The sequence below is a fragment of the Rhinatrema bivittatum genome, chromosome 6 (assembly GCF_901001135.1).
Source record: "Rhinatrema bivittatum chromosome 6, aRhiBiv1.1, whole genome shotgun sequence".
NCBI classification, from domain to species: domain Eukaryota; kingdom Metazoa; phylum Chordata; class Amphibia; order Gymnophiona; family Rhinatrematidae; genus Rhinatrema; species Rhinatrema bivittatum.
Window position 1 is genome coordinate 270,728,871 of NC_042620.1, and position 26,882 is coordinate 270,755,752.

General features: G+C 42.6%; 2 protein-coding genes across 5 annotated transcripts in view; one reads left to right on the forward strand and one right to left on the reverse strand.

The window, feature by feature from the left end:
- BRCC3 (BRCA1/BRCA2-containing complex subunit 3) lies at positions 1–23,312 on the reverse strand. Its single transcript, XM_029607190.1, has 8 exons — positions 22,939–23,312; positions 14,872–14,991; positions 13,795–13,882; positions 10,424–10,512; positions 9,369–9,424; positions 8,351–8,482; positions 6,938–6,981; positions 1–1,837 (listed from the first exon to the last, which is right to left on the reverse strand). Exons 1-8 carry the CDS (start codon positions 23,041–23,043, stop codon positions 1,686–1,688), a joined length of 786 nt encoding a protein of 261 aa, XP_029463050.1. The 5' UTR covers positions 23,044–23,312; the 3' UTR covers positions 1–1,685.
- CMC4 (C-X9-C motif containing 4) overlaps positions 22,479–26,882 on the forward strand; it is a 15,769-nt gene continuing 11,365 nt past the window's right edge. The window contains exons 1-2 of one of the 4 annotated variants that reach the window (XM_029607194.1): positions 23,396–23,648; positions 23,933–24,063. The gene's annotated coding sequence lies outside the window, so the exon portion shown is untranslated. Of the gene's footprint in view, positions 22,502–23,395; positions 23,649–23,705; positions 24,064–26,882 lie in introns of those variants that run through there. The other 3 variants (XM_029607195.1, XM_029607192.1, XM_029607193.1) reach the window with 3 other exon arrangements.

A 26,882-nucleotide genomic window follows, 5' to 3' on the forward strand; every position in this document is an offset into this window, starting at 1 on the left:
TGAGAGAGTTAAACCTTATAATTTTATTTGCTCAACCTGTGTACATTAATCTACACGACCCCACATACTCAGAATGCTAAATATCTATTACTGGCATGAAGCAGCAGCAGAGCAGTTGGCAGTGAGCGTAGCAATTACAGCCCAGAGCAGTGAAGACTGGAAACGGAGGTTGGATTCCAGATTTGTTGATCTCTGATTAACCTTCAGGGCCTTGTGGATTCCTGCCTGCTTGTCATCTAATGACGTTTCAAGTAACAAATCACATGGGATTTCCAAATTTTTTTTTAACAGCAGAAATAATGAAAAAGTTATTTAGCTTCTCATTCTCACTGTGTATTGAGAGGTTGGTCTGCAAATATAATTAACACGATATTTTGCTCTGCCTGTTCAGTTATTTTTCTCAAACAAAAATCCTATACAAAATAATCTGCAATGAATTTTCCAGCAATTGATAATGTGTCACTGATTTTTAAACATACTGGGAAATATACTTGTCAGCACCAGCATCCTTATAAAAATGTAATTTACTTTGTACAGTGCTAAATACACAGAGAATTGTAAAAGTATATCATAAAGCAGCTGTACAAGAAATAAACTGGCAGGGGAAGCTACGATGCAACCTGATTCTAATACTCGGTGAAGAAATGAGTTTGACGTTAAAGGTTCCTATCCCCTTTTCGATACATCATTTAGAAACGGAACGTTTCTGGAGCGGGCACACACACACTTTTGCTTTATCAGCCAGTATCATTTCACAGGATCATGATTGTCAGTAGATCCCAATGTTACAGGACAAGTTCCCAACAAAGGATCAAAAATGTCTAGCTGTGTTAGTATTTTAGCTCCCCTTTAAATCACAAAATGGTGCTCCAATGACATTGTTTAGAGTAGACAATGACAGCTGAGCCACTGAGAACCCAGTGATCAAAGATTGCTTGAAAAGGGTGAGGGCAAGCTTCAAATCTTATCACCTGAGAAACTGCATGACTTTAAAAAGATTAGGATAGAATCAGGGTGTTCGGAGGGGTTACATGCAATTGCATGTGATCCTGGAATTAAAAAGTCAACTAAACAGCTCTACTTTTTTTCTTTGTTGGAACAGAATGCATTTCCAGTTCCAGGCTTGTAAAAATCAAGTTCTGCCCTTTCAAAAACTAGAAGGAGGAAAAGATGTTAAATAGTGGTAGAGCAGCCCCCTAGGAAGCTTCAGACAAGCATCACTGAACTCACTGGCATGTAAAGTGGACACCAAGCATGCTGGCTACTCGGCCAGCTAAGACTATGGGATGGGCGGCTCCTTGCACATCACAGGTCACCAGCAGCGGGCTAGGTTTCTATCACATTTGACATCATCACGTTCAATAAGGTTTAAATAAAAAATGAAACGTTTTTCACTCTTGAAACGCTATTATTTCAACAACGATCTTTTCTAGAGTTATCACCCTCCCCCTTTTTCCTTTACAACTCAGATCAATATTTGACCCGTGGCCCTGTTCTTTCTCCTTTGACAACTGAAACATTGTCTGTCTGACAGGAACGGATCCGAGTTTGTAGAAATTGCTCAGAGTTGTCTTGTTCAGACCAGGAAGTGCATCCTCCCATTAGGGAGCGATCCCCTCCCCATACACTGCAGGAACCACAAAAGTTCACAAGGGATTTTGGTAAATTCTCCCCTCTGTATCTCCTCACTCCAAGGCTGCCAGTTCCTGCAGGAGCTGCTCCTTCTCCTGCTGCAGCTCCTGCACACGTTGTTTGTTTTGCTCCAGCCTGTCCTCCAGCCACTGCAAGAGGGGGCCACTGATAGCAGACATTTGGCTACACAGGTTCTTCGTAAACACTGCAAAAATCAAAAGAGCAAATTAAAACTCATCATCAGTGAGAGCAAATGTCACAAGTTAAAAAGTTATCTGAACCCTGCTGAAAAGCTACGATCTCACGAGAATTCTAGCCCTGCAGAATAACTCAACTGTAACCAAACCAGAGATGCACCAAATGTACATATATTCCCTGAAAATGTCTGTCAACATAAATGCTTAAATCTTTAAACCGAGACATCAGGAAAAAACCACTTATTTTGAATTTCAAGATTTTTCTTATGCCAAGTTTAGTTGTTATGCTGCTTATAAAATGCATTCCCAGATCATTTTCTACTGAACATAAAAAAAAAAAAAAAAAAAAAAAAAAGAGGTCTTCTGCACTAACATACCATCCTGCTCAACAAAAGTCTTATCTTGTCAATGAATATTCTTCTTAAATGCACTGCTAAAATACATTACATAATGAAGAGTGAGAATTTTCTACTTCCAGCATCAAATGACCTGAATTGTTAACACAAACTGGCAGGGCTAACCTACATGGTGGGGACTACTGGTGTGGATATGCTCCTAGATGCAAAGAGGTCAGAAGAGATCTCCCTCTCCAAACAGAAAGATCATCATAAATGCCATGCTGGGTCAGACCAAAAAGGTCCATACAGAGTCCAGCCTCGAGCAGTGAACAATCCAGATCACTAGAGGGTGCCTGGCAGATCCCAAACAATAGCTCCATTGCTGCACACTCCCAGGGAAGTCTACTTGGCTTCTCCTCCAGGCACTTATGCAAAACACTTTTAAACTCAGCGATGCTAGATGCCTTGACCACATCTTCCGGCAACAAATTCCACAGCATAATTGTGCACTAAATGAAAAAAATACTTTCTCCAATTTGTTTTAAATTTGCTACCTCCTAGTCTTAATACTATTTCAAAGGGTAAATAACTGTTCCCTATTTATGTTTTATCCCATTCCTATATCCCATCTCAATCTACTCTTCTCAGCCCTTCATTATAAAGGTGCTGCCTATCCTCCATCATTTCTGTTACCTTTCTCTGTACTGTTTCTAGCTCCACTACGCCTCTTTGAGTTGGGGGTGACCAGAAGTGCTAGGCAAGCGCTAACCCTGTCTTTCTGATTGACAGTTTTATGCCTCTGGTTAATGGCGGCTTGGTCCTTACCATGTCATAACCAGTAAATTCCTTTTGTTTTTACGGGGGGGGGGGGGGGGGGGGGGGGGGGGGGAGTGAAATAGGCTTGCCCAAAAGGATAAAGAACCGTTCCTCCTCAAGCTGGCCCAGTGTTCATTTCTCTGTACATAACTTAACTAGAGATGTAAATTTCCCTGAATTTTGAAGTAAGGGAAATAGGAAAAAAAAAACAAAAAACACAGGAAGAAAGGGGAAAATTGGGAAGAAATAATTGTACTTTAATAGCACTATAGTGCATGGCATATACATATAATTATGAAGAAATCTGATGCATAAAATTATTTATACCAGATCTAAGATGGCTATAGAGTGATCTGCAAAACCATGAAGTTGTGGTTTGTTGCTGAGTTACCTCTTTGGAGCCTTTTCCTTCTTCAGGACTCGCAAACAAAGGCAAGATGCGGGAGTTTTCCCTCCAATTCCTTTCAGCCGATGCAACTCTGGCAAGCCTCTGGAACATCTGTGGACAATCCCTGTCAGCCCAGCCAAATTTTCTCTTGCTGACTTGGAAGCAGCCGATCAGCTGGGCCCCGAAGAGAGAATGGTTTAATTGAATCCCAGTCTGGGCGATGCTGAACCACGCAGTCAAGGTGCCGCCGGGCACATCTAAAGACCCCAAAGTAATGTGCACGGCATCCATTGGGGGAGACAAGGCTGCATGCTTGGCGGGACAGAGGAGCACCATGTTGATAGATGGGGAGTTTGCAGGAGATATTGCTGATTGGACCTGTAGTCGAGGGGAGAGGCTTGGTGGCCGACTCAATTCCAGCAGGAGTTTCAGGATCTGCTTCAGAGTAAGTTTCAGCTCCCCCTCTTTCATCTCAGGATCCATCTCGAGCATGCATGACAGGCCTCCTCTAAATTAGACCTTTCTTCATAACTTTAAACGACTGGGCCTGCCTTGGTCTCACTCGAGAAATCTATTTCCCCCTTTGGAGTCATTACTTCTGTCACTTGTACAGCGGTACCGGCCCAGGAAACTGTTTTAGGGAGCCATGCTAAGAAAACAGAAAAACTAAAAAAAAGCAGTTGACCCCGTTGTCTTCTGTACGACTGAGATTAATACAGAATAAACCTGGGATTCACCAGAAGATCGAAAAGAGAGAGAATTCAGCAAGACAGCTACATTTTGGTTGAGTGAACCTTCCCAACATTTGCTTGACTCCTTCCTTACACCTCTTAAAAAAAAAAGGTTTCTGCAAGAGGCTTTGAATTCCACTTATTAGTGAGATTTATTTCTTGGCCTCCAGGAGAAGATATAGGGATCAAGGAGAAAGCTATGACTGGGAGGCTAACCAGAGACACTTTGGACCCAACTGGGCTTTTACAGGAATCATTGGTGGACGAGGGTAAAAAAGCTACGCTACTGGCTCTCTTTGGGTTGCCACAGGACAGAGACAGGACAGAATCGTTCTTTCACATCAGACGGGCCTTTTTTCTAGGGCAGGAAAAATGGATTTTTCTGGACGGACCTTTGTAAAGCTACTCAGAAACGGAGAAAAATGTATTGTTTAGTGCCAGGGGCAATACATCTATCTTGATGCTACTTTTTCAAAGTAATTTCCTTGTAAACATCTATGAAAATTGCAAAGGTAAGCTGGCTCTTTTTTTTTCGATCCCTCTCAATTGTTATTAGACAGACACTAAAGTGGGAATCCCTAGCTTAGGTTTTGGTTGGTCACATTAGTTGCATTAAACGATGGCTCAGATATGAAGATTGCTTGTCTTATTCTACCGTATTTTTTGTTTCCTTTCTCTTCTTACCTTTAGGATTGGCTCCTAGGACCTTTTCTATTGGCTCTCCCCTCAATTGAGATGGACTGTACATTTTTTATTATTGCCATTTGTTTCGATTTTTATCACAAAATGATTTCCTTGTTGCTTATCTCATTTTTCCTGTTTCCAGTATATTATATACCTGATGTTTTGACTTCAAAAGCTATTTTAAAACATTATTTATATCAAGAAAATTTTATACAAATTAAACAAAAATGCACCGATGTAAAATGGGTAATAGGCTATGACACTATATTGTCGTAACTATTAAACACGTGGAGAGAGATATGTTTCACACGGACCCTGGTTAAAGCTGTTTCTGTGAGACAAATCAAACTATATAATTTATGTCTTACCTTCAATTTCTAATCCTAAATTTCATAATGGCACCAGGAAAAAAAAAAAAAAAGAACAAAGCAGAACTTTCATCATTTATTTACTATGTTAAAAAGCATCTGGAGTTCTGGACATCTAAAAATTTTTGATCAATTTTTTAAAAAATTATTCTGAAAATAGTTTCAGGAACATAACTCATTTCCTCACCATCTTCTAATTCTTATCATACACCACTCATGTATGTTCTGATCTCTGACTGGTTCAGTGTTTGTTTCTAGCCTGCCTCCTGCTTCTTGACCGGTCCAACAAGAGCAGAGCCTCTACTACTCAACCCTTTCCTGTGCTGGGCTCCTGGATAATGTTCACATGCTAAAAAACCTGACCATGCAGACTTCTGCTCTCTCTCCATTCAGGATGTGGCAGAAGGAGTGGCGGGCGCCTGTCCTGTGCTCTTGTACCAAAACCGTGTGCATGTTCAAAAATCGCGGTCCAGCTCATCCTGGCTGCTGACTAATGTCCTTAAGAGAGAAATCCCTCGTAGCCCAGAGCAGGATTTATTTATGCTTCCTGCTAGTTAGGTTCTGCTTATGCTCCACTCCAAGCTTTTGGGACAGCAACTCCAAGATGCCAGGGATCAAAGGGCCAGAATCCACACACAAGCTAAGAAAGCATTAACAGCAACTACCTCCGACTGTAAACTGCACAGCACATGCTAATAAATGCGTTTAGTTCAGTCTCAAGCCTCGGTCCTGATTTCTAATACACACTGGGACACTACACGGATCTCACAGCGCATGAGATCAGCAGCCAGGAAGTGCTGGCCATCATGGTACAGGCCATATACAGTGGGGTGGGCTCCCACCACTCAGGTTACCCTGAGAAGGGCAGGATGCTGAGGAAAAGAGAAATGGAGATTTGGTGGAAGCAAGAGAGAAGGATGGGAAAGGCATAGAGATGAAGGATAATGTGGCAGCGGAGGGGATGGGAGAGAAAGATTAGAAGGGTAGAAGAGAGGAGAATGGAGTGGAAGTGTGAGAGCTGAAAGATGTGAGAAAAGCTGGGAATGAGAAACGGAAGCTGATAAAGATGGAGAATGAGGGAGAAAGATTGGCTCAAGTTCCTGGTGGTGGCAGTAGAAGTAAAGGAGTGATATTTTATTTATTTATTTATTTATTTATAGATAGATTTTTCTATACCGGGGTATGTAAATAACATCACCTCGGTTTACATTCAAACAGTAATTCAGCATTGCGCTTTACAATATAACATGGTAACTGAACGAATACAATACAGTATATAACTTTGTATTAATAGAATATAAGCAATATATGATAGATTGTGGAAGTTAGGAAGAGTAGTTGAGGATTCAGATCATTGATAGTAGGCTTTTTTAAATAGCCAGGTTTTAAGGTTTTGTTTAAATTTTTTGTGACAGAGTTCCTGGCGTAATTCAGAGGGCATGGTGTTCCATATTGTTGATCCAGCAATGATGAAAGATCGTTCTTTTGTACTAGAGAGTTTAGTCAGATTGGGTGCTGGGATATTTAGTTTGGCTAAATTCTGGAATCTCGTTGGGTGGGAAGACGTTTTGAATTGTAGTTGATCTGTGAACCAATGCATTTCTCTGTTTTGAATGGCTTTGTGTATCAGCGACATAGATTTATAAATTATCCTGTAAGCCACGGGTAGCCAGTGCAAAGACTGAAGAGCTGGAGTGATGTGATCATGGCGGCTTGTGTCGGTGATAATGCGGGCAGCTGCATTTTCCTAACCCATTAATTCCCCCCACATCTATACTCTTACCTGAGCCGTTATGAATCTTTGTTACGGAGTCCAGGTGTGTGAGGCTGAAGAACAAAAAGAGAACTGTCAGACACAGGAATTAGCAAACCACAAACGTGTGCGACAGTCAGATGGATAATCCATGCTGAATATTTTTAGAACACAGAGGTCTCCAATTTCCTTACTTATTCTCTCTCTTCTGTGCAGTTGGTGTTCCTGTGCCACACATTAGTGCAGAAAAAGACCATACTGTCACCCTGCCCAAATCCCATAAAAGACAGCTTCTTGATGACCATGAGTAAACAACCAAATGTGTTAGAAATTGTTCAATCGGAGAAAATTATGAGCTTCTTTCCTATGCGAATACCTCCGAGGTATTGGCCAGCCGTCAAAATTCCTAGTGTTTCTCAAGTATTTTTACTGCCCAGAAGTAGGGGCCTCTGATAACACTAGACAATATTTTACTTTATTCATTCTTCTAATTAAAGGAAGCAGGGGATTAAGCAGATTTAACAATATGTTAAACTACTGCATCTCCAGGAAATTTCCATATGTACAAAAATGATAAAAAAACAAACAAACAACACATGAAGCGTTTTGTTCTTTTGATAAACAGGACCCTAGTTTAAACTCAGATTACCTTTTCTAAGCCACAAGGTGGTGTGCACTGCAGGGGCCTAGCCATAGGTGGGGCCTCAGGGGCCTGAAACCCTTCACTTTTGACTCATGCCCCCCCCCACCCTTGGCAGCAGAGTCACATCCCATCCAAGGTGTGGCAGTTAGAGGGCCTGGAGGCACTGGAATCACTGCCAGTCCATGACCCTCTAATCCAGTGGTTCCCAACCCTGTCCTGGGGAACCCCCCCAACCAGTCAGGTTTTCAGGATATCCACAATGAATATTCATGAGAGGAAATGTGCACGCACTGCCTCCATAACATGCAAATTTTCTCTCATGCATATTCATTGTGGATATCCTGAAAACCCTGCTGGCTGGGAGATCCCCAGGACAGGGTTGGAAACCAGTGCTCTAAACCTTTAAGGGAAAACACCACTGCCCTTAGTCTAGACTTGTAAACGTTTGAGGCCATCAATATTTTGGCAGATAATTATCCCCCCTCCTCTTAGCCTTGAAAGTTGAAGAATGCATGAGAGATTGTAGAACGATTGTAAAAGGTAGCTGCCTTAACCAGTGAGGGAGAGTGAGGAAGGGCAGGGAGAATGAAGAGACAGAATGTTGCCATAAATTAAAAGGTTTTGTAGCTACTGCCATGAACACCCACATAGGATAGGGTAAGGGATGGGGTGGGGATGGCACTGGGGGATGGCCATAGTGCCCACCCATGTTAAACTTGCTGCCCCCACCCAAAAAAAAAAAATTTCAGCTCTAGCTATGCTCCTGTGCACTGGATCCACTTCTCATTCTCCACCCTTACCTGTGGATTCTTCTATATGCATCTTGCTCTTCCTGGCACAAGATCTTGGGCAGTTCCACAGCAGATTCCAGGCACACTTTTCCAATGGTGTCATGGGGAACCACATGAATCGGAATCTCAATCCTTTCAAACCTATCAATCACAGTAGGTTATATTAAGAACTGAACTGTGTTAAGATCAGGGAGTAGACTGTTACAGGTGAAATAATGTACAGGGTATATATGTGATTTTAAGAGAAATCTAGCAAAACTCCCTTCTGAAACTATAAAGTGTGTCTTCCCAGGGTGTAAAAAACCTGATACACAATACAGAACTAGCAAGCTAAGGAGACCTTATAAATAAGTCTTTCATATTCAAAAGACTGTCTGTCATTCATTAACTTTATTATATATCTATCTATATATGGGTTTGACTCTTCTGTGCATCGGGTTGGATTGACAGAAGATGCCAAGTTCACAGTCTGTGGTGGGGAGAGAAGATTCAGTCATTGCTCAACAGTGACACCTACTGACCAGCTTCAAGGACCACAGTTACACATTTTTTACATTCTTTGTACTTCCAGCTCAATTAGAACCAGGGCTGGGATCTAGCATCATCAGCCTTCATTCCCAACTACCCCAGGTATATATTACCCTATTTTATATTCAACTCCCTCACTTAGGGCCAGTCACTGTGGCAATGGTCCTGACAATGGTCACACAACCACACTCCCCTTCCACGTGTAACTGTGGACCTCGAGTCTGGTTTTTAGGTGTCTCTGTTGTGCAATGGCTTAAGCTCGACTCCCCCCAGGAACTGTGAACTCTGCAGCACCTCCCACGCTAGCCAGCCTGGGGCTCAGTGTCCTGATATGGCAGTACTATGTGCTACAGCTCAGCCACTATGCTGGCCCAGTTTTATATATATATTTTTTTTATCTGAGATATTCTTTTAAATTTTGACTGTAAATTTGCAAACTTAATAAATAAAAAGAGAAAATAAGGTACACACAAAGTGAAGACAAATATTTCATACTTACTCAGAACTCTTCTGAGCCTGTACAGATTGGAAACAAGTGTAGAGAATCCGGCCTGTCTGAGAGAAAAATCAGTAATGCTCTTCAGTAAAGCCTGCGTATGCTGGCACTGCAGGCAGCGTTCTCAGCGCTCATAATAATGCTTCCAAATACTGTTTGTGAGGGACAGATACTCTACTTATGTCGCAGGGCTCCCAAGAAACAAGCCCTCTCAAAAGAGCTCAAGGCACAAAGTCGGTATCTGAAACCTTCAAAGACCCATTTACAGGGCACCCAGAACATTCTGCTGCCTCATTCTCACCCAATGCCATCCTAACAGAGTCTTCCAAACTGCCCTTAGCTCTGAGGGAGTCTGCAGCAGAGTTTATTGCACATTTACTTGTGAATCCTTCCCACTTTTATAACAACTCAAAGGTGACAAGCGACCAAGCAGTTAGATGAACTGTCTATATCTGTAGGAATTCATTACTGGCCCCCCTTGCCCAAAGCAATATTCTTTACAAAAACAAAAAAACAAAACAAAACACTAATTTTTGCAACAATATTAATGAACTTAGGTGTTAACATGCTAAAATTATTAGAATATCAATTATTTTGCATTTACAAAGCACTACAAGTGACTGTGTTGGCCATAATCGGTAATAGTGTAGCCTTCCTACCCATCCTCCAATATAGGTTAAATACTAAAGGAGAAAACATTAAGCACACTCGGTGAATCACTGCAAGAAATGTACATGCTGATTATTTGTCCTTGAATATCTCCATTACTCACCAACTGCAGGCATGGAGACCTCCAAATACCATAGCATTGATCAGTTCCAAAGATTAAGCAGCCAAATGGCAGGTTAAAAATTGGTGCCCAAGGCAACTTTATATTTTTGTTCTAAGGCCTGGCCAACAGGCCTCAATTCTATTAAAGTTCACCTACTGCTGACGTGGACTTCTCCTGGACAGACACTGCCCAATCCTGGTTCAGAGAGTAACTGTGCATGCTGAACAAATGCCTGCACAGGACTAGACCGATGCCACAAACTAAGATGAATTATAGTTTTTAATACCTTTGTATTTTTGTCCTCAATGAAACAGGAGAATATGAGCCCCACAAAACCCTGGTCCATCATCTGGTACATAGCCTGGGTGCGAACATCTCAAAAGACAAAACAAGAGAAACATGATACATTTTTAATTCAAGCAAGTCTGAAGCTTAAAAGCGCAGGCCAATCAAGAAAAGCCAGGGTGTAGAAAAAGATAATTCAGGGTATAAGAGACTAATTTGCTTTGTGTTTATTACAGCAAGGAAAGTAATCACTTTTAGGGACTGATGTACTAACCATGGGATTTCCCATGGGTTAGCAGCAGTTTCACATACAATTTTAATTGCACCCCTGTTTCTTGTGAACCTGCATGATGGGACTATCGTCTTGAATGTTGGTATATAAAAAAACTTAAATAAATAAATAAAATAAATAAATAAGTATTCTGTGGATGAAAATGAGCTGAGTAGAAAAAACACACGTGAAACTTTGCTAAAGGGCTGAGCTGAAAAAAAATATAAAAAAAAGATATGACACCTCATTGATGCGCAGTTATCTTTGTGAAAACCGGCATGTGAAGATGCCGGTTTTCAAAATCAAACAAAGCATACTTTGCATCACAGCAGCTCATTAACTCTTGAATTTAAATAAATGTTCACGTGCAGCTGGGTATGTACAAAATGTTTACTATTTGCAAAGTGGCAAACCTGTATATTTTTCTGCAAACCGGATGCCACATGAAAAAAAAAAATGCAAATTTTCAGTGTTTTTGTGCATTTTGTGGAAAAAATTTGCACATTAGTAGATAGGCCTCTTTGGTCTAGTCAAAGCATATTGCTATACAAACACCATCTGGCCCTACTTCCCAAAAGCCAGGAGATGTTATAGCCAGAGGATACCCTGACTGGATACCTAACTTGGGGCTCCCCCATGATACAGTAGAGTATAGCTCAGGTCTTTCAGTAAGGCAGAACAAGGCACCAACGGTAAAATGTAGTCTTATCTGTTAATTCCTTTCCTTAAGTCATGCTACAACAGTCCAGCCCAGTGGGCTACTCCACCTACTAGCAGATGGAAACAGAGGACACACCCTTTTTCTGTGACAGCATAACTTGGTATATTACTGGTGCTGCACTGCTAATAGTCAGTATTTCTTTATCTCCAGCAGATGGTGGATACATGCTGGACTGGTGAAGGTGATTTCTTGGCTCCCAGGTCCCCTGCCTTCGGGACTGGTGGAGCAGGATCTTGGCTGCTAGGGTAACAGGTTTTGTAATTGTTCTCCTAGTGAAGCAGTCCCAGATCATAGCTCCAGGGTTTTCTTTGGGGCTTGTTTGAGCCTCAAAAACAGAAATCCCTTCCAAAAGTAGTCAAGGAGATCATCAAATCCCTCAACTCTGCATTATATATTAAATATCAGTACAAGTGGACTCCTCCAACGGGTGTTGCTCTGGACTGATCTGTGGTATTACAGGAACGAACCAATTTTCCTTTCCTGTTCATACCCAGATCAGTCTAGGCTCTTGAAATATACCCAAGCCTCCCCTACATAGGTTGGGACTGAGACAGTTCCTTTTGTAGACCACTCTCCCCAAATCCCATGGAATCTGGAGCCCAGACATCCAAATGTACATCAATTTCCAAATCTCTTGGAGGGACACCTGTTCTCACTCAGCCCAGGAGGTCGCCTGAGAGCGAGTGAGCCCTCAAACCTACTGGTATGAAGCAACCCTGACAAATGTAAGCCAGGCAATTGTAGCTTCAGACGCCTTACGCCCTTTCCTCGAACCATTCAAAAGCACAAAGAGGTGATCTGACAAATGGAAACTATTAGTAAACTCGAGGTACCTGAACAACGCCCGCTGTACATCCAGCGCGGATGAATCAAAACCCGTAAAGGCTGGAAGCTCCACCATTTGATTAAAATGGAACGGAGATACAACCTTTGAGAGAAAGGAGGGTAATGCTTAGACCCGAGGGCCTCTAACCAGTATCAATGTGAATGGCAAATACGGGGCTGCATGGGATACCCAAAAGTGGTGGCTGGGGCTATCAGAGCAGATTGCCAAAGCAGCAGGACCACACGCTTCCCTCTGCCTTGCGGTTTTTCCTGTGTGCGGGATAAACAATTGAAAATTCCAGCTCTCTTTGAATGGCCGCAGAGCCTGCCAGGCTGCGGAGCTTCCTTTTCTTGAGAGCTGATTATCTCCACAACAGCAGTGGCTCCTGTCCAAACATTAACTCTGGGAGGGAAAAAAGCTGAAGGCATTTGACTTTAAAAGGAAAAGGGCAGGCCGAGTTCTCAGACAGCTGCAGGTCCTGTCACGAAAGTAAACACTTATACCTGTCTAGAGGGTCTCCATAAAGAAGGCCACAGCAGCCACTGAAGGACCACAGGTGGCTATACTTTTTTTTTATAAAAGCAGCTTTACTGCTGCTGCATAAGTCAGTCCAGAAGTAACGGAATTAAATTCAGGTGTAGAGATTTGGAAGTGTGGGGGGGGGGGGGGGGGGGGAGAAGGGCCCTACACTTACAACCAAGCCTCAGATAGAGGGGGCCTGTCAAAGACTTCCCCTGCCAGATCTCTCAAGTTTCTATCAGGATCAGATGGAGGTCTGGATGCCACCCACAGGGTAGTGAACCACCTGCCAGTCCCTGCTCAACTAGGGCCCAAAGGAAACATGGCAGTCACTTCCCAGGCTCTGTTCAACCAGGCCCAAAAGGAAACCCAGGAGTCATAATCCAAGCCTTTGCTCAACTGAACCCTGAAAGGATTCCTAATCCAGGCCCTGCTCAAACAAGCCCTAAAGAAAACCCTAGGGCTATGATCCACTATGAGAACAATTACAAAACTTGTTACCCTAGCAGCCAAGATCCAGCTCCACCAGTCCCAAAGGCAGGGGACCTGGGAGCCAAGAAGTCACCTACACCAGTCCAGCATGTATCCACCATCTGCTGGAGACAAAGAAATACTGACTATTACCAGTGCAGCACCAGCCTATATACCAAGTTATGCTGTCACTGAAAAAGGGTGTGTCCTCTGTTTCCATCTGCTAGTAGGCAGAGATAACCGACTGGTCTGGACTGGTGTAGCAGGATAAGGAAAAATCTATTCTGGAGTTTATCGTATGTAACATTTATTTCTCCATATTCTGTTTACCATATTTTAAACCTGTGGTTATCTTATTTCATTAAGCCAATACAATACTGAAGCATTTCACATTATTTTATTTGGTGCACACACTTTGGATGGAAAAGTTGATGTGTTTCTTCTAATTTTTTTGTTTTGTATTTAATTTTCTTGAAAAGTGAATGTGACCAGCTAGTAAATTATCTGTGATTTTACATTGTTTTCAGGATGTTCACAATATGCTGGTAGGTTCCAACAACTTACCAACGTGAGAAGGCCAGACTGTTATGTGTGGGTGGGAGTGATACCAGCCCACAACCCTCATGGGACGTCCTGTTGTCTCTGCTAACCTGTGTGTTAGTCAAGAAGCTCCAACACTTTCACAGTCAGGCGATGGCCTTACTACATCCTCTGTTTTCAGCTTATTCTATACATTATGCCTGAGATAACTACTTTAAAAGTATTTAAAAGGCTGTAGCTAGGACATAAAAAGTTTCTCTGTCCAACTACTTCACTAGTTTTCTTTAAACAAATTGGCAGGCTGACAGGGTACTTCCTTTTTCACTTCCTGGACATTTTTTGATACGTGGCCTTTTGCTGGAAAGGAAACACATTCTGTTCAACACTACAGGAAGTGTCCATGTACTGGACCTGAGCTACATAAAAGTGTAAGGAGAGACCTGCTACTGCAGGCTTTCTGAATAACCTCTGGATAGGTCTGCTTAAACAGACCTTTTTAAAATGAATTAAGCTTTGACATGAGAGTACATATTTGAGCTATTTCAGAGAGTCTCAAACTAGGGGTGGTTGCATAAAGAGACCTACAAGACTTTTTCAGGGGGAGGGGGTGGGGGGAGAAAGAGAGGTAGCCAAAAACTGTAAATCTTGAAAAGAGATTGCCAACTGGGTTGAGAGGCCAGTGCAACACATTCTAACAGAAGACCCCTGTCTCACTAGTAAAATAGTAGATCAGATGTAGACAACTCCAGTCCTAGAGTGCCATTAACAAGTCTGGTTTTTCAGGACACTGACAATGAATAGAAATTAAACACAATTGCATACATTGGAGGCAAATATACCCCATGCATATTCATTGTGGATATGCTGAAAATCAGACCTGTCTGTGGCACTCCAGAACTGGAGTTGTCGACCCCTGTAGTAGATGTTGGAAGAAAAAGACCAAGTGAACCATCCAATCTGCCCAGTCACTCCTTTTCACACTGCAATGATTATATCCCAGATGCCAATCATAAAGCTTGACTGCTTGTCAGATTTCTCCTCGTCTAGGACAGTTTTTTCCCCCCATCTTCCTCATTTGTAGTCTACCAAATGAAAGGATATCTCTGCTTCTGTAGAAGCTGCAGAAAGCTGCTCTGGAGAAATCTCCACGCGATCCTTCCTCTTATCAGAGCGACGCAAAATGATGACAGAGTGAATGTGCACAATTTTGTTGGTATCAACCTAGGAAAAAGAGTCAAAGAAATAAGTATTCCTCTTTTCTGAAAGCACAAGGCCAGGAGGTTAGATCTGTACACACATTATCGTCCTAATTTATTGTATTTTTCATTTAACGGAACAAATGCATTTTATTCAAGATTTAAGTTGTTAGACTGTACATAAATAAAGTTACCCATGGGTAGTTAACATCTCAAACACACAGAATATGTCATTACATGAGGACCATGTGATCTACCTAGTCTGCCTAAATTATCTATTATTCCAGTTCCATAGACCAGGGCAGGAATCAAGTGCACCAAACAGGGCTGATTTTCAGGATATCCATAATGAATATGCATGAAACATTTGCATTCTCTGCCTCCATTGTATACAAATATATCTCATGCTTATTCATTGTGGATATTCTGAATACCAAACCTGTTTGCAGCAGTCTAGGACTAGAGTGGCCTACTCCTGCCATAAACCCTAGTTGATCTCAGGCAGAGTTGCAGGAGGATGGATTTACCTGGGAGTTTTAATGTGCTCCTTTAACTAAGATGGCAGGGAATTTCACTGTGGATGTGCAACATTTTGGTTATTATTTTGGAGTTCATGCTTGCTTGCAAACATTCTGAGAAATCTGTTAATATTCAAGAGTCCTTGTTTAGACATGGGTATTTTAAAGTCATGTCATAGTAACATGGTAGTGATGGCAGAAAAAGACCAAATGGGCCATCCAGTCTGCCCAGCAAGCTTCTTATGGTAGTAACTGCCGCTCTGTGCTCATTACCCCTAAGCCTCATGTTAAGGGTAGTGATATTAATCAAAACCAAGCAATTGACAAACCCATAACAAAATTACTGCTAGCAAACTTTTTACAGAGTGAGCAGCCTTCTTGATAATTCATTCAATGTTGCTGCTTGAATGTGGTTTACTTTTGGACTTGACTGTAGAAGCAATCCTGTACTTTTTCCCTAATGTCTGTGTATCAGTGCCCTGGCCCATAAATGTCAGGGTCCAGCACTGGCTGATATTTGAATCCAATCCCCCCCCCATTCAAAGCAGAGAGCGAGTTTGCAGTTCCATCAAAATCATGAAAGCTAATTGGTTAAGGTAGTAAGCCCCATGCCTTCTGTTAGGAGTAGCAGCTGCCGCTCCTTACAGATTACCCCCGTGCCCCCTTTTCTTCATTCCACCTCCAGCCTTTAGGGATCCACAGTGTTTATTCCATGTTTTTAATTTGATTACTGTTTTCATCGTCACCACCTCTTCTGGCAGAGAATTCCAGGCATCCACCACCCTCTTCAAGAAGAAATATTTCCTGATATTGGTTCTGAGTTGTCCCCCCTTGAGTTTCTTATTGTGACTCAGTTTTATTGTTTGCTTTCCAACAGAAAAGGTTTGAAGATGGTGCATCATTAAAACCTTTCAGGTATCTGAAGGTCTATATTATGTTTCCCCTGCACCTTCTCTCTTCTAGGGCATACATATTCAGATCCTTTAGCTTCTTCTCATAAGTCTTTCGATACAGACCCCACACCATTTTGGTTGCCCTTCTCTGGACCACCTCCATCCTCTCACTATCCTTTTTGAGATACGATCTCCAGGTGAGGCCTCACCAAGGACCCATAAAAGTGCATTATCATCTCCTATTCTTACTGGTTATTCCTCTCTCTATATAGCCCAGCATTCTTCTGGCTTTAGCTATTGCCTTGTCACATTGCTTTGCCACCTTCAGATCACCAGACACTATCACCACAAGGAACCTCTCCCAGTCCTTGCATGTTAGACTTTCATCCCTCATCACAAACATGCTCTTTTGCATTACAGCATCACAGATGCATGACTCTACACTTCTTGGAATTGAATCCCAGTTGCCAAGTCTTTGAACACTCTTTAAGCTTTAAGTCACTTTTTCATTCTCTCTACTCCTTCAGGCGTGTTCATTCTGTTGCAGATCTTAGTATCATCCGCAAATAGACAAAACGTTATCTTCTATTCCTTCCGCAATATCGTGCACAGATATTGAGCAGAACTGGTCCCAAAACAGATCCTGCAGCACTCCACTTAATATCGTAGGTTCCAATTACCATTATATGCTGTCTCCTGTCAGTCAACTAGTTTGTAATTCACTCCATTATCTTGGCACAGAGTCCCAAGCTTCTTTTTATTCATGATCCTCCTATGGGACTGTATCAGCAGCGTCTCCATTAATTTTTCCAACACCGAGGAGGTGAGGCTAACAAGCCTGTAGTTTCCAGCCTCCTCTCTGCTCCCACTCATGTGAAGCACGACCACCACCGCTCTTCTCCAATCACTCGGCACAAATCCTGTTTCTAGGGATCTATTGAACAGGTCCTTCAGCAGACCCGCCAGCACAACTGTGTTCTCTCAGTATCCTGGGATGAACCTCATCAGGTCCCATGGCTTTGTCCACTTTCAGTTTTCCTAGCTCTTCCCATACATTCTCTTCTGTAAACAGTTTTGTCTACTCCAACTCATCCAATGTCTTGTTAACTAGCGATGGTCCTTCTTCAGGGACTTCTTTAGAAAACACCAAACTGAAGTATTTGTGTAATATTTCTGCTATTTCTTCGTCTCTCTCTATACATTGCTCTTTGTCATCTTTCAATTTCATTATACCACTTCAGGCCTCTCTTTTTTCTCTGATAGATCTGAAAACTATTTTGTCATCTCACTTTACCTCTGACAATCCTTTTTTCAACTTAACCTTTGGCTTTCCTGATTTCTTCCTTCGTCTCCTTCAGCTTCACCAGGTATTGTTCTCTTTTTGTAATCCTTTGTACTCCTTGAAAACTGTTCTTTTTTCCTTTAGTTTTTCAGCCACCTCCATTGAGAACCAGATCGGTTTCTTTTTTTTCTCTTACTTTTAATTACTTTTCTAACACATAGATTTGTTGTCTTTGTAATGGTGCCTTTTAAATTGGCCCACTGTTGTTCCACCTCACCCATTTTCTCCCAGTTTTCCAGTTCTTCTTCCAGGAACATCCCCATTTTAACAGTCTGTATTTTTGAACTTCAAAACTTGGGTCTTTATGTGACTTCTCTGTATCTTATTTGGGATATCAAACTGTACTATCTGATGATCACTGGTGCTCAGGTGGTCACCTATGCAGACAGAGACATTATGCCCATTTGTGAGGACTTAGGTCAGATCCCTTGTGGGTTCTATTAGCATTTGTTTGAGCAGAGCCCACTGAAAGGCATCTGCTCTTTCTTCTTGTAGAGTCTGCCGATGAGATCCACCAATCTACATCCAGCAGATTAAAATCTCCAACACCACTTCACCCTTCTTTTCCACCTTATAGATGTCTTCGACCAGATCTGTGTCCAGCTCTTGTCTGAACTGGAAGCCTGTAGGCCACACTAATGTAAATGGAAGCACCATCTTCTTTCTTTAGGACAGCCCATAATGCTTCTTCCTTAACTCATGTCCTTTGCATTTCAGTTGCTTGGATATTGTTTTTCTCCAAAATAGAAACTCTTAAACAAATAACAGTTCAGCGACTTCTTGAGCACGTGTCTCTTGGATCCACCATCTTTAATCCGCATATTTTAAACACAACCTTTAAAAATTAAGACTAAGCCGATCAGAAAGTCAATGTGTCATACAAAGTAACCAATTTCAATTATTGTTTTTTTTCATATATTTTTCTTTTTGTGTTTTGGTATGTTAATTGGTGGGACTTCCCAAACATCATTGGGATTAGTTACTTTGTATGATGCACTGACTTTCAGATTGGCTTCACCTCCATTTTTAAAGGTTGTACATAAGAACATGCCATACTGGGTCAGACCAAGGGTCCATCAAGTCCAACATCCTATTTCCAACAGTGGCTAATCCAGGCCATACGAACCTGGAAAGTACCAAAAAACTAAGTCTATTCCTTGTTATCGTTACTATTAATAGCAGTGGCTATTTTCTAAGTCAACTTAATTAACAGCAGGTAATGGACTTCTCCTCCAAGAACTTATCCAATCCTTTTTTAAACACAGCTATACTAACTGCACTAACCACATCCTCTGGCAACAAATTCCATAGTTTTATTGTGTGTTGACTGAAAAAGAACTTTCTCCGATTAGTTTTAAATGTGCCACATGCTAACTTCATGGAGTGCCCCCTAGTCTTTCTATTATCCAAAAGAGTAAATAACAGATTCACATCTACCCGTTCTAGACCTCTCATGATTTTAAACACCTCTATCATATCCCACCTCAGCAGTCTCTTCTCTAAGCTGAAAAGTCCTAACCTCTTTAGTCTTTCCTCATAGGGGAGCTGTTCCATTCCCCTTTATCATTTTGGTAGTCCTTCTCTGTACCTTCTCCATCGCAATTATATCTTTTTTGAGATGCGGCGACCAGAATTGTACACAGTATTCAAGGTGCGGTCTCACCATGGAGGCATTATGACATTTTCCGTTTTATTCACCATTCTTTTTCTAATAAGTCCCAACATTCTGTTTGCTTTTTTGACTGCCACAGCACACTGAGCCGACAATTTCAATGTGTTATCCACTATGATGCCTAGATCTCTTTCTTGGGTGGTAGCACCTAATATGGAACCTAACAACACAGAACTTTTTATGTTTTTAGAGAAGTGGTACATTGATAATTGGTCAACACAGCCTCTGAAGAAGCACCAAAATATGATTCATGTCGGGACAGTGTTTGTTGATGACATGTTCAAAGTACCCTAAATACACAGATAAGTTTTGACTTTCCAGGAAAAATTTTTTTATATACACAAAAAATATTTTTGAAAAATTTGTAGAGACCTATGATTAAAACTGATGAGCAATATATCATCTGGGTGGTTGACACAATGTTGATATAGCCTCTAATACGTGAGATATTATATGTTCAATAGATTTATAATGGTCTCAAAGGAGTTAATATAATTTGTGTTTCACACTGAACGGAATTACCTGTGGGCTTTCTTTATACATGATATATTTTGTCATGGATTAGATTTTGTTATTGTTTATTGGATACTGTTTTTGACATAAAGAGCTACTCCTCCCCCTTTCCTGTCCTCTCTGTTCTTCCTTAATAAGTTATAGCCCAGGATGATCATATCCCAGTCATATATTTTTTTTAATTATTAAACAACACGGCATTGGCTAAATAAACCAATACACACATTGTAAAAAATATCCATGTACATTTTTGCTGAACTTTCTGTACTGCAAACAGAACCTCAAAGGTTACATGTAAAAGGATTTATTGTAAATATTTGGGGTTTCTGTCTGCATGTGTCCCGATAACTCCAAAAATATCAACATGTCCAAGCAAAGATCTTCATGTCCAAGCAAAGATCTCAAAATATAAACCAATACATCAAAATGTGATTAGACATCACCATGATACCTATTATTAACCCATGTATAAATAAGAAAGGGAATTAAGTGTTAATATTGTGCAGCTTCTTTGGCTTTTACTAGGTAGCAGGACACCAGGTTCCAAACTTGAAGCATTTCATTTCTCTTTAATGGAAGTTATTAACTGTGCAAATTGTGTAAGTCTACAGAGAAGAAACAGGACAATGGGCATGCATTATGATATGATGCTAATAGCCCAAGGACCTGGAAGGAAGGACATAGATAAGAATGACATCCATTGATAGGGCAAGTCACCCATCTGTGCCCTTCTCCATCGCCATGCCTGACTGCATTTTCCACTTTGATGTACTGTATGCCTGAAAACAGATTACCTTGGTTAGCTTCATACTTCCTCTTGGCCTTATTCCAATCCACTTTTTTTTTTAAGCCTGCTTTCAAATCCTTACCCATGGTTTTCCCCTGATAACTTTGTGGGCTTGAATCATTTTCTAAAATAAATGAGTTCCCCAAGTCTCTTATTTGCCCTATATGTTTGACTAGACCAGTGGACACACTAGTATGTCACGAGGTCACAGAAGGTGTGTGTCACAGACCCCAGCAGAAGGCTGCTCTTTCCTCATCAGTCTGGACAGGAGTTGGCTGATTTCTCCTTTATTGGGTATGACAGGAAACTACTTTTGCTTCCTTTTCCTCTTCCTGACCCAGTGGGAGGGTATTCCCTTCTCTTTCACCCAGATCAGAGTGAGATATCACCAACTCCAGTTCATATGGGCCTGGCAGGATACCAACTTTATCTTCCTGTGCTTGGCTTGGTAGTGCGGCTGCTGATGCTCTCTTTACCCCATGGGGCCTGGACATGAAAGCAGGAGCATGAGAGAGAGAGGTGCGTGCTCTATAGATCCACTGCTGACGTCCGCTGCTGCCTCATCTCTTTCTCTCATCTGCTGCTGAGAAAAAGGGAGGGAGACTCTGGATTGGACTAAAAGCTTATGCTGGCTGGGAGCCAGGTTTGGGGGGGGGAGGGGGATGTGCTGGGTAGAAAGGCCTGGAGTCAGGAGTCTGCTGGGTTGGAAGGGGTATGAGAGGAGGTTGGGGTTGCCAGGTAGGGAGAGGTGGAGGAGAAGGGGCTGGGACTGCTGGGCAGGGAGGAGAGATGGAAGTGGGCCTGCTGGGTTGGGGAAAGAGGTGGCCAGAGGTATGCTAGGTATGGAAGAGGAGAGGGAAGGGCAGGGAGAGTTGAGCAGAGGAGATAGGTGGCACAGGGAAGAGGATCTAGGGGTGGGGGGTATCGAAATTATTGGACAGGGATATGAGCATATGAAGGGATGATTGAATAGTTGGGAGAAGTGAGGGGTGATGGGGGCATGAAGGGGTACAAGATCCATAATATGTCAGTTTTGAGAATATGCACGTCTTCTATCTTTGAACTTTGTTTAGTGTAGGAGGAAATATAATTCTGTTTCTAGTTTCTGTATGCAGTTTTGCACTGCATACAGAAGGTCTTGGTGTTTCCATTCCAGTTTTTGTTTCCATATTTGTAATTTATGGTATTTTATTCTATATTAAATGAAGGTAGGTCTGTCTGTAGTCTGTATGTGTGTGACTGAGATGTAACATGTAGGGATTTGTAACAGTCTTATTTATATTTTCTCAATATAATATTGCACTGGTGGTGAACTACTGCCTTTTCATGGGTAGGGCTGTTGCTGTTTCATTTCTTGGTATTTGTGCTGCTTCGGTATGGCAGGTTTGATAAACGTGTACAGCCTGGAGTTTGGTTTTTTTTCCAGGTTTTGTATTATTTTACAATGCACCAAATAGTAGAGGGCGTTTGTGATGCTGTTATTGAGATGACACCAGAATCAAAATATCTTTTTTATATGATGAATTGTACAAGGAATTGTCTTAGCTCTGCATTGGTTGCTAGGAAGCGGGAGATTCCCGCGGATGCAGAGTATGGGCTAGATTTTAAAAGCCCTGTGCGCTGGCACGCCTATTTTGCATAGGGGCAAAGGGAGGGGGCGTGTTGGCAGTCCAGGGGCGTGGTGATGGTTCGGGGGCGGGCCGGGAGGGCAGTCCTGAGTCCCCCGGCACTGCGGCCTGTGCCGGGGGATGCCGAGGCAGCACGCGCAGGTTACCCCTTCTTCAAGCAGGTGTAACTTGCACAACAAAAGGTAGGGGGGGACTTAGGTAGAGCTGGGGGGTGGGGTAGATAGGAGAAGGGAAGGGAAGGTGGGGGACACGGAAGGAAAGTTCCCTCCGAGGCCGCTCCGATTTTGGAGCGGCCTCGAAGGGAAGGGAGGCAGGCTGCACGGCTCGGCACACGCAGGCTGCCGATTTTGCGCAGCCTTGCGCTCGCTGACCCCAGATTTTATAAGATCTACCTCACTATGTTTATATTTAGTCCCATGATAGTCATGTGTTCACTGTGTCACACATGTGTCATCTCTCAGGTGTGTCCTCTTAGAAAAAAGGTTGAGAGCCACTGCACTAGATTGTAAGCTCTATGAAGCAGAGACTGTCTCTTATGCGTAGGTCTGGCAGCGCTATAGAAACCATAAGCATTAGTAGAGGTAAAGGAAAGTGAGGCTGGCTTCGCCTCGGTCTTTACCTCTCCGATGCAGAGCCCCATCACCTCCTCTTTCTCGGTGCTCAGCGCGTGGTTCAGACACACCAGGAAAGCGTCGGACTCCAGGTGCACCGCCTGCACCGCCATGGCTGCCCGAAAACCGTCGGCCACAAACGACAGACTACGAGAGAAAAAGAAGTACGGCAAGCTCCAGCAACTCAAAGCAGGAAACCACCCCCAAGCCTCTTCCGCCCGGCCACCTCCGCCCGAAACGGCTTTAAGTGACACTCAGGCTCGGGCCAGAAGGAGGTTGGGTGACCCAATGTTCCCAGACTGGGCTACTATTCTTCCTGGCGTGCGGGTTAGGCAGGGCGACCGAGCAGCTGCTGGCAGCCCTCTATGTTGCTGACGCCTTTTTCCTTTGCCTCGGTCTGCGCAGTCTAGTGAGCAGTCGCAGAGTGATGACACCTCGGCAAGAGCCAATCAGAGGTGACAGGAAAAAGAAAAAAAAGCAGGGCAGTTGCAGAAGGCGACTGTTGCCCAAGAGTAGGGAAAGCAAAAGGAGGCGAACGCGGCTGGACAGAGGGGGGCGCTCTTCCAGCATATCAGCTGCTCTCAACTTTTTAGGAAACAGCTTTCATCTCCGATTCTGTTGAATTCTTCCCTCATCTGGGCCCTGAAGCTGTTGATCTCCCCATTTTATCTGCTGAAGACTCCTAGCCCAACTCCTTCCTGGGAAGGGGGAAAGAGAGGTAAGAAGTGCGATGAAGGGAAGAAGCCGCTTTTTTTTTTTTTTTCTTTTTTTTTTGTGCCCGAAAAGGGAAAGAAAGCATAGCTCGGGGGAGGAGAAATAATGTCTAACAGCATGAAAAGACGGCAAAGACAGAGAAGGTTGGCTGGGGGATACTTGTGCAGTGTCAAGAGTAGAATAAACAAGTGAAGGCGGAAAGGAAGAAAAGTGAGGGGGGGGGGGAGTCTGTTCTGGCCAAACCACCTGGACGCTCGAAAACGGTCCTTTGAGAACGAGGGATCTTAGAATCTCCCCAGGTATTCGTCATCTGGACACCGAGCAAAAGACGGCTTCAACCACTGGAACCCGGCGATAGTGTGCACCGACCAGAAAGCGCAAGCAAAGCAAGCATCCTGCTGTCACCACTCCTAACCACGGTACGCGCCACATCCTAACCTGCATGTTCTGCTAAGGGTAACACAACTGCTGTTTCCTGCAGAATAGCCCATGGCTATTGTTAAGGGTATTAACTGCTGTCTATTTTGAAGATTAGGCTACTTTGTACCTCTATTTCCCCTGGTTACTTGGGCTAGTTTTGGACTCCAAAGTGACTTACTTTGGCCTATAAATCCAATTAAAAATCTGGCAACACTGGCTGGGTCACCTCCAACCGTGTTAGAGAGATCTGTGAGTGAAACAGCTACTCAGGTTAGCAATGGATGCAAAGTACTGCATGGCCACTTCTATCTTACTAGTCATTTAGTAGTCCTGTTTTCATCTTCTTTTGGGAGGTGTAGTCAAAAAAGTTGGATGTCATCAGGTTATGCAGATTTTATACCCTAACGATGTCTGTACATTTCTCAAATATTAAACCATGAGGTGCATTAGATTCCTGTGTGAACAACTGATGTTATGTAAATGTAAAGTACAATTATGGCAGACTATCTCTTGATTTTATACTCTGCTGATAGCGTGATCCAGCTCAGAGGCCATTCTGGATATGGGAAATCCGCTGAAAATCTCTAACCACGTTATTGATGGTTTCCAGCAGGCTCTCCTCAAGCCCATACATTGGAACTTCTGAGTTCTGCTCACCTTGGATGGATGGAGGTGTGCCAACTTTCTCTCCCAAAACCCAAAGAGGCAAGACAGAGACCATGCCCCCCCCCAACCCTACACATAAGCTTGTAACCCTCCCACTTGTTCATCTGCCTCTGCCATCTTCCAGGGTCAATTCAGCCGATACTTGGAGATTGATGGAATTTCTCCAGAGTCTCCTTATGAAATCCAGAATCCACCGGTATGACCAGGCCTTATTTAGGTAGAAGAGATCATGGTTTAAATGAATTCTGTTGCAATCAGGCCTGGATTTAGGCATAAACTGCCTATGATGCCAAATTTTGAAAGGCGCAGGAACTTTGCTGCTGCATACTTCAATCTGGGTCTGCTTCTGAACCACTTACCTACAATGTCAGTGACTCGATTGTGGGTGGTGGTAGCAAAAAACCTAAAAGATGAAATCCAGTGCAGGGCCTGGAGCCAGCCATTGCACACTCAAGACCCTGTCTCTCACAGGGGTTTCCGTAGTAACAGAAAGCCCAAGTGGGAAGAGGTGGCAGGGCCTTGAGTGTGCAGCAGCTGGCTGCAGGCCTTGCACTGGATTTCATCTTTTAGGTTGCTGCTGTCACCACCATGGGATCAAAAGGTGGGCTGGGTTGGATATTGCCTCCCAGCTGCTTATGGGCAGCAGCAGGGCAAATCCAGCCCCAGTTGCGATGTACCAGGTTCCTGTTCTTGCCTCCCAAAATGGATTAAAAGAAAACTGAATCATTTCTTATGAAATGGGAGCATATTCAGTGGCTTTCAAAAGTATTCAATTCCTTAAAAAGTCAGCAGATGTGTGGATTACAAATGACATGTACATGGATTGTTCCAGACAATATGTTTATTGCAAACCAGTATGCACTTAAAGTAAACTTTCAAAGTCACAATTCATTATTTCTCTGCATTTTATGTAACAATTCATTTTTGCTCTGCATTTTGGACGATTAGAGAATTGGATCAGGGAAGAGTGCTCTGTGATTTACTTGGATTTTAGTAAAGCTTTTGATGCGGTCCTGCAAAGGAGACTCGTGAACAAAATGAGAAGCTTGGGAGTGCCAAGGTAGGAACATGGATTGCAAACTGGTTGGCTGACAGGAGACAGTGTGTAATGGTAAATGGAACCTACTCTGAAGAAAGAACGGTGTTAAGTGGAGTGCCACATGGGTCAGTTTTGGGACCGGTTCTGTTCGATACCTTTGTGAGCAACATTGCGGAAGGAATAGAAGGTAAAATTTTTCTATTTGCGGATGATACTAAGATCTGCAGCAGAATGGACACACGTGAAGGAATAGAGAAAACGAAAAGTGATTTAAGAAAGCTTGAAGACTGATCAAGGATTTGGTAGCTGGGATTCAATGCCAAGAAATGCAGAGTCATGCATCTGGGGTGCGGTAAATCAAAAGAGCTGTATGTGTGATGGGTGGTGAAAGACTAATGCACACAGACTGGTAGAGGAATCTTTGTGTGAAAGTGTGTTGTGATCTCAAGGCAATGAAGCAATGTGACAAGGCGATAGCTAAAGCCAGAAGAATCTTGGGCTGCCTAAGAGAGGAATTACCAGTAAGAAAAAAGAGGTGATAATGCCCTTGTACAGGTCCTTGGTGAGGCCTCACCTGGAGTACTGCATTCAGTACTGGTGCATGTATCTCAAAAATGATAGACAGGATAGAGGCGGTCCAGAGAAGAATGACCAAATTGGGAAGGGGTCAGCATCAGAAGACGTATGAGGAGAAGCTGAAGGATCTGAATATGTATTCCCTGGAAGAGAGCAGGTACAGGGGGGAAATATGATACAGACCTTCATATACCTGAAAGGTTGTAATGATGCAACATCAAACCTTTTCCATTGGAAAAAAAATCAATAGAACTAGGGGTCATGAAATGAAACTTCAGGGAGGATGACTCAGAACCAATGTCAGGAAATATTTCTTCATGGAGGGAGTGGTGAATGCCTGGCATTTTTTTTATTTTTTATTTAAAAGATTTTATATACCATCGTTCGTGGTTACAGCACAACGGTGTACAAATATTTGCATCTAAAATGACAATGTTTTCTATATAATATAATAAAATACAATAAAATCAACATTTTAAACAGCTAACCAGTACAAATCAAATCAAAACTTCATTTATGTATCACGTAGAAAATATA